Source organism: Betta splendens, chromosome 17 (genome assembly GCF_900634795.4).
Source record: "Betta splendens chromosome 17, fBetSpl5.4, whole genome shotgun sequence".
NCBI classification, from domain to species: domain Eukaryota; kingdom Metazoa; phylum Chordata; class Actinopteri; order Anabantiformes; family Osphronemidae; genus Betta; species Betta splendens.
In genome coordinates this window covers 6,340,168-6,353,619 of record NC_040897.2, presented here as the reverse complement: position 1 = coordinate 6,353,619, position 13,452 = coordinate 6,340,168, and the positions used below count along the sequence as shown (strand labels likewise).

Genomic DNA, 13,452 nt, shown 5'->3' with positions numbered 1-13,452 from the left:
GAGAAGCGGGGATCGCTGATCCAGGTATAAATAGACCTCTCCAGTCTCACCTTCTCCTCCCCGGGTTTCCTCTGCTGCCGGTTTCACCGCGCTTAGCAATTATTTAGCTCTTAACGTGTCCACTCAGACACTCTGCCCCCGACGCGTCTCCCCCTTCTGTCTCACCCTTCCTCCCCTCCTCGGACTTCGGACCTAGAAACTGACCAGCTTTATACCTGAAGCGTGAGAGAGAGCGTGCTGATGTATTTTGTTTTAATAAGCAACGGTGGAAGTTACCTGGAGCCATAAAGGTCAGTAAATCCATTCAGGAGTATCTGTGCAAAATCCTGAGCGAATGCATCCAATAACCGGGTTGACAAACGTCACCTCCCCTGAAGCCAAGCTGACGGCGAGGCTAAAAATAGGCTTTCCTCTCCACGTGGTGAGGATTAATGAACCTTTAGACTGGAGTTTGTGAGTAATAAAAGCAAAGATGTGTCTGTTAATGTCCTTGTTCCAGGTCCCTCTTGTTGCCCGTGGCAACGTTTGCATTACGTCAGGCGAAAAAAGGTCCGCGTCTCATTAAAACGCCAGAACTTTGACCGAGTCAAATTGCTCTTGTAGCCAACCTTTTCATGCCTAATGCCACGTATTCATTATCTTCTTAACTGAAACACACGCTCTCCCATCGCCGCGTCGCCTTTCATTCCCAGATTTTCCTGCGCCCTTCCGCCGGACTGTCGGCTTCTGATAATCACAGGCTGCAGGTACAGCGGGGCGTCGGCGCGAGCCTCTGAGCTGGAAATGTCAAACCGACTCTGACCGTCTCTCACACACACACACACACACACACACACACACACACACACACACACACACACACACACACACACACACACACACACACACACACAATTATATCAAACTGAAACCGTGCCGCTGATGTAGCTCACACAATTAGCTTACAGAGATGCAAATGAGCAACAGGTCTTTGAAAAGGCGCTGTTTTTAGTGGCAGTATGTTTACATTAATAGTTCTGACATTTACTTGAAAAGAAACTAACTAAGAACTCCATTTACTATGAAATAAGCAGACAAAGGCCCAAAGCAGAGCTCCCTCGTGTAACTACTATATCATCTGATCAGGATTTTATCACTGAAGCTATGGCAGCAAAAGTCATCTTTCTCACCAGCTGCTTTGTTGAACTTAGTAGAAATCTGAATTTTAGGCCGTATCTCTTAAACCAGCATCTCACCTGAACTGTTCTTTCCTCATCATCCCCCCGTAACACAGATCCGTAAGAATAGCATCACAACACAGAAAGCAGGCGCGTCAGTGGGATCTGACAGGTGGAGACCTCGCGCATGCTAATGTACACGTAGCAAAGCGTCAGTCACACGTGTTGGCGGGGGGGTGGGGGGCGGCACATGATTCATTACGAAGGTAAACTCAGAGAAAACATCTCCAGAGAGGAGAAGTTAATGAGCGGTGGAGTTTTGATATGATGCGCGGGCTAAGATAACCTAATCTGTCGTCTCCCATTGATCTCCGCGCGCTAGTTATGTTTGTCATAACAGACGGCGGGCGATAGCTCATGCGTGCGTCGCTGTCATGTTTGATCATTTGTCAGCTTTTCAGCCGAGCTAAACGCGAAGGTGCCTCTTTTTTTTTTTTAAAGAAGGAACAGCTCCATTTATTTGGACAAATTTGCTAGCATGAATCACCGTGTGAACCTGGGCAGGCGGCGGCAGCCTGTGTGCATGCTAATGCCCTCTCCGCTCGCACGGGCCGCGCGGCTAAATGCGTTAGCTTAGCGCCGCTGATAATGAATTCTGCTCCATCACACCAGAGCATGGCAGCCAGTTGATAAAATCCTCACCTCGCAGTGACGGCCCCACTTGTGATAGCATTTAATGACACAAAAAGGTCAATGAAAGGTCTTAGAAGGGCAGGAGGGCGGTGATATTAGACGCTCTTCATCTGTTGTGCTGTGGGAGGCAGGGCGACAGGAACGTGGGACCGTTCTTTATTCCCCCGTCTCTCTCTACATTTCCAATGCCTTCGCTCTCGCTTACTTTCTCACAGTTATTACAGGCATAGCCAGTGATGACAACTAATAGCTGCTGTTTAATTTGCATTAACATCATTACTGGTGTTTATAGCGTTTTTAGACTTTTAGACTTTACTTGGATGATGATTATGAATATGTAATGGTACCAGTGTTTATGATATCCTAATTTCCTCAAAATCTTCCTTAAACCTCTCAGAATCATACAGTGTCTCTGAATCATTTAGTAAAAGTATAACACAATTGCGGGTGGACGATCTTCTCTATACAATGAATTTTATTATTGGACATTTCAGGCAGTTTCTGAGCAGAAAACTGGGTCATATGCAGCTGGTGAGAAGACTGGAGAGTGCTTCTAAGTATATGTTAGCAAGAACTCTGACTTAGATTTGCTCAGCACTTGACTGATGGCCCTCACTGCCCTCATCCATTACTCTGTCACTTGTTTGAAATTGCCTTTCAAATGTTCTGGCACTTCTGGAAAAGTGAGTGCGCCTCCTTTTGGGTCCGAACAGCTGAGAGAATGCACAGTGGCAGGTGAAGACGTGCAGAAATCTTATTTCGCTGGCGCGGCTGTCACATCCCGTGGGACCACTTCACAGGCGATCTGGCCCCGCGCGGTGATTGAAATGCCAAAATGTGAGCAAACGCACTGAGCGAAGAAGTTAAGAAGAAAAGTGAAGAAAAGAAATGCGGCGACCCGCTGTAAAAAAAAAAAAAAAAAAAAAAAAAAGCAGACGTGGAGAAGATAGTTTAAGTGACAGTGTAAGAGAGGAATCTGAACATGAGGCAAGGTCTCATTACGCCCTGTCTGACTGGGTGTCAGAGCTGGCACCAAGATGACACATGTAAGTAGCGGTCGGGTTTTAAAAAAAATGTGACATTCTCCGCGTCCACAAAATACAGCATGCCTGATCCTGTTTTGAAGTACGCTTGTAAACTCGACTTCACAGCCTTCACAATGCCGTCAAGGGCAGCCTCACATCCTCCATTCTGTCCCTGAGCACAGGCCCAGTGACATCACAGCCCCGCTAATGACGCCACTCCTCCTTTCTGGCTCTGACTATCATCCATCACCCGCTGCCGGGCCGGCCATCACTCCAACCTGCTGTCTGAGACATAAAACAGGGTAATGGCTTGAAAATTAGCCAATTAGAATCATTACACCGCCATAATTGACCCCAGAGACCCATGTCCAGCAGAACACACTCTGCCTTAAGGTTATGCGCGAGCGTGTTTGTGTGTCTGAGGCACTTAATTAGAAGAAGATTGAACCACGAGGATGAAATCTAATTTATTTAACAGCATCATTCCAACAGTTGTCTGGCAATAAACATGGGGCATTTTAGAGCGGGGCAGAGTGAATATGGGCCGCTTTGACTGAAATACTAAAATACTGGCTAATGAATGTCAGAGAAGAGATAATGGTACAGTAAGAGAGGGGAGAGAAGCATTCTAACACAGGAAAAGAAGCAGAACACATTCATCATAGTACAGCATATCACAGAGTAGATGGCAAGCCACAGTTTCAATAGATGTCACAGCAAGGCTGCTACAAACCATCATGACTTAAAGCTTTGTGTGTTTATTACACTTCAATTATCGAATCATAAGATGTTACAAATGATTGATAAACAGAGGTCATGTCTTTAAAGAGTGTGCACGTGTGTGTGGGTGTGATTTCAAAGGTCTCCAAGCTTAAACATCACTGAATGAAAATTACAGTTTTGTCACTTTAACCAATACAATTTTAAACCTAGTCTAAATAAAGATGCCACGGACTATACAGTATCATGAAGAGACGCTTCTAGGGAAAATATTTTCTATAATTAGAGGCTTCCATGGAAAAGCAGCAATAAACATGTGCGGACATCTTGCGTGTCGCGGCAGTGATGAAGGAGGAGAGAAGGTGAAAGGCTGAAGTCGGGGGTGAGATAAATGAGAAAGGATGTGGGAAAGGTCATAGCACAACACGGGTGTGTTGAAATGACAATACAGAGAGAGATGGAGCGGCGTTAGGAGGGCGGAGTCATGGAAAGAGGAAGATAAACGCAGTCCGAGTGACTCTCGTGTCCAACACGGGTCCAAAAGTCAGATTATCCTATTTTATGCTCACATGAAGCGGGCAAATGGAGCGAGGACGATATGCAAATTGCCGCCTAATTGGCCTGTCAGGCTACTGAAGCCCCGTCAGACCACTGTCAGGGAGACAGAGAACGAGCGCCATAGAACAGCCAGAATTACTGGATTAGTTTCAGACGCCGTTCGCTGCACATTTCATTAAGTGATTCCCGCTCGCAGTAGGACCACGGGTCAGTGCTCTATCCTTGAAGAGCGGCTCCTTCTAGGTGTGTTATCTTAAAATGAGAGGCTGAACTTTGCGGCATCATTCCACCCGTGTCAGGTTTTCTCCAGCGGCTGTCGTCTGTCCCCTGCAGAGCAGCAGGACTATTTAAATACAAAAGGCGGCAAGAAGCTAAAACAATAAATAATTATTATAAAAATGTCTATCAATAGAAAATGTACAGATTTTTCTATAAACACTAGATTCACTTACTAACCTTCCTTTAGTTTTAGACTCACCTACTTCCTGCCCTCCTATAACACTGTCCTGCTCCTCCTGATTGCCTCACCTCAATCCTCCCCTTATCTTTATCACTTATCGCAGAGACAGACAAACTATTGAACCTCAAGAAATTTAGAGTCACCAATTAACCTGCACGTCTTGAACTGTGGGGAATGAAACTGAGGACCTGAAGGAAAGCAAGACGGGGGAAGGAACGTATGCCAAACCCACCCAGGAGGACATGAAGTGTCCACAGGTTTGACCCCAGGACCTCCCTGCTATGGGGCGACGGTCCTAAACCCCAACAGAGGATATCTTATTTGATAGAAACCATCTTAGAGTCAACGCTGACCAGTAACAGATAAACATGACTGAGAGGCTTTTCACAAGATACAAGACTAAAGAATCCCGACATAAAAAAGTGTGTTTGCACTGTGAAAAAGAAGCTCCACTTTAAAAGTTTTCTCTAAATAACTCCAATTACTGTAGATTTTTCTGAGCAAGTTATTTAGGTGCCTGTGCAACAGCTTGTATACAAATACACAGGCCATATCCATAACCCGCATTGGCCTGCTTTTATTTTTGGCTGCCTGTTACCGACCACTGCCTTCTCAACGGTTCTATCGGCCGCGTCATGTCTGTTTGAAATGTTCTCTGGTGGTGAGGAAAGTGCCTCTGAGCAGTAACAGCGTCACGATCTCACACGCACCCACGGCCCGAGATCATTACGAACCGAAAAGCACTGACAATCGTCACGTAGTGTCAAGAGATGCGAGATGAATCCAGTGCACAACTGAGAAGGGGCTAATAGGCTAATAAGGGAGGGCACTGGCTTCTCTGGAAAATCAATAAGAGGCTATGAGCCTGTGTGTTATGACAAAGCTCCTGTGGTAAAGTATTACTGGACAGGTTATTATTCCACCACCCTACATGGAGCCAATCAGCCACTCAACTGTAGAAAATCTAAATGAATCCACTATAAGAACGAGCATCAGATGCTGGTTTACGCTGGTGATATACTGAAGTATTGTGTGACCCCCCCCAATTTTTGATTTTGCAATTCTCTTCATTAAGGACACAGACATGATGTCTTAAGAAGAGAACCCTGCCCTGTTTGTGTCTCCTCCTCATCACCACCACCTCCCACTCTAGTACATGAGCCAGCAGCCAAAGCCAGTACTGACCGCATCGTGAGCCGGGTGTCTGACTTTTTCCTCCTGCTTCCTGAACTCTGCCCCGGGCTCTTCTGGTTTGGATTCGGCCTGTTTTCCATTTTGTTCCTGCGACTGTGTGTTTCGGCCCAAACCTTTTATTCTCCTGCTGTGGGTTCTGCCAGTTCACCTGACTTCTCAGCCTGAAATTTAACTTCAGGTCAGGGCCTGCTCCTGCCCTTTGTGTGCGTTTGTTTTGTGAGGTGATTACACTAACTCCTTCCTGGTTTGTTCATTCCTGCAGATTCTCACAATTACAGTATCTGACCTATCAGTTGGAATTGATCTGAAGTTCAACCAGTGTCTACTGAAGCGAGTGAACTCAATTGGAAAGTTACTTAGCTTCAATAAAGCATGAGGACGGGCTTCGGTTTGATTGACAGTTGATGCTCCTGTTAAGTGTGTCATCGTGAAATGTTTCTTAAGCCTCCATTACTGTTAATATATGTTGATGAAGATCTGTGATGTTGACTGCTGAGTTTACTGTCCTACTTACAGCCCACTTCCAATATCTGGCTGATTTTTTACTATCACCCATAAAAAGCTGAACAAGTATCAGGAAGCTGGCGTCCATAAAGCAAATATTACTGATGCTGATATTCTGTTCTGAGCTAAATCTGCTCTTCTTTGATATTTATTCTGAAGAAAGTCAATAATTTAATTTAGGAAAAATTAACATTTTCACAGTGGAAATGTTCAAATGAAGAAATGACTTTGATGTCGGATGAGAACGGAAACAATGAGAGAGAGAGAGCGAGAGAGAGAGACAGAGAGAGAGAGAGAGACAAAAAGGAAAGATGGGGACAAAGAGCTCCACAGTACGTGCGTGTCCTGCTGGGAGCAGGCACAGCGAGGCGGGCGAGAAGGTGCAGAGCTGAAGCTCATGTCCTAAGGCAAGGAGGAGATATCAATACATGCATTCTGACAGCTCACTGAGAGACAGCGTCCTGTTCTAGTCGAAGAAGAGAAGCGTGGAGGGGAGATACAAACTCACATTTACAACTCCACAACCACAGAGGACTTGCGTGTTGTGTCATCTGCTTTGTACTGTAGCTGGAAGCAGTACAAAGCAGAACATGGCAGCGTTATGATAAGTGTTGCTGGATAATGTATTAGTGCAATTTGTATGGGAGTTGTATGACTTAGCCAACTGTAAACTGACCTTATTTCCCCTATTCATTTGCCTTTTATTTAAAAATGTCAAACTCAAAACAGCACAGTAATAAACATTTAACCAAGCCATAAGATAATAATATGATTTATTTGCCACTTACTCACAACTGAGGACACTGAACACATTACCACTTTCAGATACTTGGCTCAAACGCGGCTTTTACTGGAAATTTAATGCGTGTCTGCTAAACACATGTAGGTCCAAGTACTCGGCGTATTCGGCTGTGGAGCTTCTAAATCTGTGAGTTCCAGTAGTTACAGCACCCATATCTTGGTTTTCGGGGAGGTATCATTTACCTTAGAGGCTAAAAAAAATTGGCCCCGGAAACAGAAGAATGAGCTAAAAGATGACCTGAATATCACAAGAGTCACAGACGCAGGAGTCACAAGACGGTGGTTCATGTCCCGGCCCCACGTCAAGGTTAAAGCCTTAAACAAGACTCTTATAAACTCTGTAGCAGCGCCATCATCTATGATCTATACCAACGAGCCCGAGGGGATTAATAATATGTCACTGTTATGATCATCACCAGGAGTAAAGGCTTCACACCACACCCAGCCGCGGGACCTGCTGTTAATCCTTTCCTGGATTTCTGTAGCGTTAACGTCTTATTAATGAGGGGTTAATAAAAACGGACAAGATTAACTGGAAAGTAAAACGTTCCTCGTCTCGTTGTGGCCCGTTAACGCCGAGCAGAGCGGGGACATCCAGCTTCCAGGTAGGCGTCGGATCTTCCATTAGCTCGCTTTGATGTGCCTCACAGACCGTCCTCACAGCTGATGCAGCCGTGAGGAAATGTTCCCGCGCGAGGGGACGGAACAAAGATCAGCGGGACGACGAGAGGCGGAGACGGACGGACGGACGGACGGACGGACGGACACCTGCCCGGCTCCATCCTATCCTTTGATGGGACGTCCTCTCTTTATCGTCCCGCATCAGTCGCCTTCACGCTCACGCGCCGCACACACCCGTTTGCCGGGTCTACTTTTGCCTCCCTTTCATCCGCTCCCGCTTCCCTTTTCCCAAACACCCCCCACCCCCACCCGCGCGCTGCTCTTCCTCTTTTTCTGTCGCACCACCTTTGAAGTGTGCCACAGCTCCCGCTTCGCCGCGTCCTACGGTTTAATTAGCACCGCCACTTTTGTCACCTTGGTGCGGTTTCACTCTCAGTAAGTCACTGTAGGCAGACAGGGAGTGAAACTATTGCTGTTGCGTAAAGATACTCCGAAGCAATGAGGCAAAAAAAAAAAAAAAAATAACAGTCTGTTACAACAAATACAAAAGAGCATCAGGCAGGACTCTATCTGTCTAGTAGTTCAGTAATGACTGGAAACAGAACTAGACAGTTACGAACCACTTCCTGTTTGTGTCACTGCAACAGCTGGCAGAATGTGATGCGATTGTTTCAGACAGAAACAGCAGCAACGTTCAAACTTTTCACTCACAATTATTCAGCTGTCCATCACCATGATTCATTAAGTTAAGCAGCGTGATTTACATGACAAAATCCCACTCAGCCCTATATCCTCCGAAGCATTCCACGAGCAGTAAATGGATTATGACTGCGTGTGTGCGGGGTTATATGGCTCTGACAGAAATGCTAATTAAGTGTACGGCTAATTTCTTTATCCTTGACAAAAGAACAGGGGAAATTAAAAAGGCCCACTGAATATAAATGTAAGCTGGAAATAAGAAGTGAAGCTGCTACGTTTTAGAAAACGTACGGTAACTCTCACGTTTCAGGTGTTTAAGTGGAAGCGTTCGCGTACATATTCTTGCATATTATGAGCTGTCAGGAGAGAAAAGGAAGTTGCTTTCGCATCCTGAGTAAACTATAAATTCTTGTAATCAAGAATAAAATGATCAAATATTCTAATAATGATGATCACACTGTACAGTACAAAGCTCCACTTCATAAACATGACGTAAGACAGGATCCATTTACACAAATACAAACAAATTTTGGTGGCAGCTTCTCCTCGTGACCATCTCTCATTTCCAGTGAGCATCTGTTGCCCCTGTTTTAACTCCCGACTCCCCCGTTCTCCATTTTCCTCCGATTCTCCCACTACTTTTGTCCCTTTACCCCAAGTGAGTTGAGCAGAGGAAACAATGTATCACGCAGTGCATTATTCCGCTGAGGTGATGAATGGGGCGAATCTGTGCCTGTTGACTGTGGCCTTGAGATAAAGAATAAGTAAATGAAACTGCCTGCCTGCCTCGCGGTACCCCAGAGTCCACTGGCACCATTTCTCATGCTAATTTGATTGAGAATGCTCGATCAGCACATACACTTCAACCCACACACCTTTGCACTGAGGGAGGTGCTGGGGCAGAGGATGGAGAATGCCATCATGGCGTGGAGTAATAACAATTTGTCTCCAGAATGCCTGTCTCAGCCTATAACATTCAAGTTAGGCCTGATGTGGGTAGTTTACATCAAAGTGAAATGTGGCACCGCAGAACGAGCAGACAGGAAGGAAAAGGAGAAAAAGGAGATGTCGTTTAAAAGGTGCGGGAAGGTAAGAAGGGAGAAAGATAAGGGAATGTGAAATGAAACACAAGTAACGGAGGGGCCAATGGATGAAAGAGGGAATGAAGAGTGATGAGGAGGAAAAAAAAGATGCAAGGGAGGAGAAAAACGCGGGTACCTAACAAGCCTCACACTGCAATTATTGTGGAGCCAGAAGGACAGCTCGCTCCTTCACGGCACCAAAACAAAACCAGGATTGATGAGTGTCTGAGGTGCATAAGTGGCTGCTTGCATCTGGGCTCGCGAGGAGCCAAGTGTCAAGATGGAGAAAACACAGAAACGATCGTTGCACTGAGGAGCGGGGGAAAAAAAAACACATGCAGCACAAGGTGGAGGAAAAAGTCACCGATTGAGATGAAGATTGGAGAGAAGCGACTCGGCGACAAGGAGGAGGAGGCTGGTGTAAGTTAGTGAGCGAAGCCCTTGGAGCTGGAGCAGCAGACAATTGCAAAGGGAGATAAATTGGGACAGAGCTGCTCTTTTGATGGCCATTTTTTCCACAGTCTCCCCGGTAGCCATTGTATGGGTTTCATTCATTAGGCTGCACACAATGAAAAAACATTCAAGGGGAGAAATATCACCAGTCAGCAGCCAGCGCACGGAACCGATTCCTTTCTCCCCGGCAATATTTCACCGCTCGTGACCTTCTCAAGCCAACAAACAATGTGTTAATCACGAAGAAGGGACAATCAGCATTAATTTCCCCTTTTGTCTGCTTGTTCGCCGTGGCATCGCGGAAACCGCCATCGGATCGCGGATTTGGCCGCGAGGCAAAGCGACGGACTGTGAATAAGTCGGCGCTGCGGGATCGGAGAGAAACTATGTCTGGAAGGAATGCAGCGAAGTTCCTGCGAGCCCCGTGAGGAGGAGCGTTTGACTTGTTTCACTCCCTTCAAGGTCACTCGTTTTACCCATTATTTACACAACAGCTCACATGTAACACACAAAACGATGCAATTATGGCATTAGAACAAAAAAAAGAGAGAGAGAGAAGCAGGGAAAATAGCTGAGTATCAGTTTTCCATGGTTGTCAGCGCTGGGATTAATAGCAGCCATTTTACCATAATGAGCTGTTAAGTGTTAGCTGCCAAAAAGCCTCTTCGTTTGCCTCTTAGTCTCAGAACACTTTGTCTAAATGTAACAGGCCGATGCGCGTCCGCCCGTCCTGTCTCCGTCAGCGCCGGTTCACCTGCAGCATCGCGGTTGTTACAACACAAACAGCTCCCAAACAGTCGCCGGCAGACGAGGTTTTCTAACGATGCTGGGCTTCGCTTACAGCGAGTGCACACGAGCCGAGCAGCGCTGTGCTTCGATGGGAGCTGTTACAGAGACAGGGTTGTCCTGGAGGGAGCTGTACCAGGATGTAGTAGTAGCTCTTTCTCTACAGTGAGCTCAGCAACTAAACTATCAGTGGAGGTGGAGCTGGTCACTTCATTGGGTTTCTACAGTATTCAATGTGAACAATCCAACACAGCACCTCAGACAGACAGACAGACAGACAGACAGACAGACAGACAGACAGACAGACATAGATGATGGATGGATAAATGGACGGACGGACGGACGGACGGACAGACAGAAACACATGGATGATGGATGGATAAATGGACAGACAGACAGACAGACAGACATGGATGATGGATGGATAAATGGACAGACAGACAGACAGACAGACAGACAGACAGACAGACAGACAGACAGACAGACTCCTTCCTACCAGCATAGGGCACCGGGGCGTCCTTGTCCAGAGCTACTAGAGGAGGGTCCAGCAGCACGGTGTCCATGTTTTCTATGATCACGCCGTGGTAGGACGTCTCTATCCACGGCTTGTGCTTGTTCACTGTGGAGAAAAAGGGGGAAAGTTGGCATTAACATTACAGTCTCCTTCAGTGTGGCACTTTTAAATCAAGCAGTTCAGAATGCACTGGGCCGGGTCCTTGTGCCAGAACATGGCCTTCAGTGGATATAAATGTACTGAGTCGAGTATACAAAAAAAAACCCACTTTAACAAATGACAGTGGGATCACACCAGTGGCTTATGAACACGAGAGGGGAAGCATTCATGTAAAAATGGTCAATCAAATCAATAATATAATAATAATAAGATGTACAGGGGTAGAGCAGTAAACCAGGTCGCTGCAGCAAAGCCGACCCATGCAGACAAACACGATTCTCAGGAGTTTGGAGAAGCTTCAAACACTTTCTTGTGTGCGACAAAACTTTCTCTGAGCTGTTTTCTGAACCCAGACAGACTGACGCTTAATGACAGCAGTCAACTCTGTGTTCAGCTTCACACTTTATCATTAGCGCTTCCTCGTTTCCTTTTCTCAGCTTTTAACTCGGTTTGCAAGAACAACTATATGTAGATGCACACACACACACACACACACACACACACACACACACACACACACACACACACACACACACACACACACACACACACACACGCACGCAGGAATCTCTGGTGTGCTGTTGGTCAGTCTCTGCAGGGAGCCGGGATGTCAACTTGACCTTTCAATTCACTGAAGAGGAACCCTTCGTCTCGTGCCAATGAGCAGATGACACGTCCAGCTGGCAGCGATTTCAAACGCGCCGCAGTGTTCCCGAACCCTTCACACAACATCTTGTCTCTTTGGACAGATTCTAGTGGTTTTCTCCGAGTGGAGGCACCAGAGCCGACGTGAAATGGGAAAAGGAGGAAACACGCTGCTGTCGTTATCACCCCTGTTGAATACAATAAACTAGTGTGCGTCCTCTAAATCGCTGGTCGTAAAACTCAGGACCTCGTCACCTGATATGTTGACATGCTGCAATGCTCGGCTAATGTTGAGGAAAGCAAAAAGGCTGCAGGGAAGAAAGTAGTTAAACCATCTACTTTTACCAAACGATCTATTTAATGCACTTTGGATGTTTTCTCAGTTTCACGGCATAAAGCAAAATGTAATTACTGAACCTGTTTACGCCGTGTCCATGATGGGACTTCTCCCGCTGAGACAGAGCGGAGAGTGGATTATAGGGAGCAACAGACAACCACTAGGGAGGACATTACTCATTCCAGGAGTCTCATCTCATGCACACGCAGGAGATATAAAGCACTGCAGCACACAGCACGACTCTGCTCTGCTGGAAGGCGGGGCTCCGTCTTCCACTGTTTCAGTCCTCGCTACACCTGGAATTGTTCTCTTGTAAAAGGGTGAAAATCAGCGTGTTAAATCACAGCCGCTCACAGGACTTTTTAATGTATCGTAGGTGGAGAACAGCTTCCTCCTAATGCTTGCAGCTTCCTCTGGATTTACGGCTCTGTATTAGCTAAATTTCCACCCAAAAGATACGTGAAATGAACTGAAACAATCTCATACAAGACTCTTCAAAACCAAGTGCACATTAGTCTGAGGCGCTGGGGCGACTATAAAACAGACTATAAAAATGAGCGTTATTGAAGTGATTCTTCATCCCTGTGTGCTCGCGCTTGCCAGTGTAAATACATATTAATCCATCATGCTCACACAGCATTTCATTTACATTTGAAGATGTCTTCAGTAAGTCTAATAGCAGCCCACAGTTAGAGCAGTTTACTCATGGATGGCAGGTTCAATTTCGGGCTCAAGGTCTCACATTTATTCTAAACAAATTGGGTGTTGGTTGAAGCAGCAGAGCGGTGACTCTTTAAAGAGAGTTATATAAAAGCTGTTTTGGAGGTAAGATCACACATCAGACCGCGGAAATGGGCTATTTCCAAAATGGTTTTCATGACATGTGGTACTGCAAAGCCATTAGTGACGTGTGTAAGTATTCATCCCTGACATCCTGAGCCACGGTAGAAACAAAAAAAACGGAGGTAAGCTTGCACTTAAGAGAAAAGCCAAATGCAACAGCAAAGACTCTGTAGACAGACTCTGATCTGGGTGTCTCCTGTC

The 13,452-nt window shown here is 46.0% G+C and overlaps 1 protein-coding gene across 1 annotated transcript in view; it reads right to left on the bottom strand.

Annotated features, from left to right (window-relative positions):
- The window catches only part of clstn2a (calsyntenin 2a), an 80,729-nt gene that overhangs the window by 27,785 nt on the left and 39,492 nt on the right, over positions 1 to 13,452 (bottom strand). Inside the window, exon 2 of the mRNA XM_029130980.3 lies at positions 11,250 to 11,372. Within this exon, the coding sequence (XP_028986813.1) occupies positions 11,250 to 11,372 (123 nt within the window). The remainder of the gene's footprint in view (positions 1 to 11,249; positions 11,373 to 13,452) is intronic.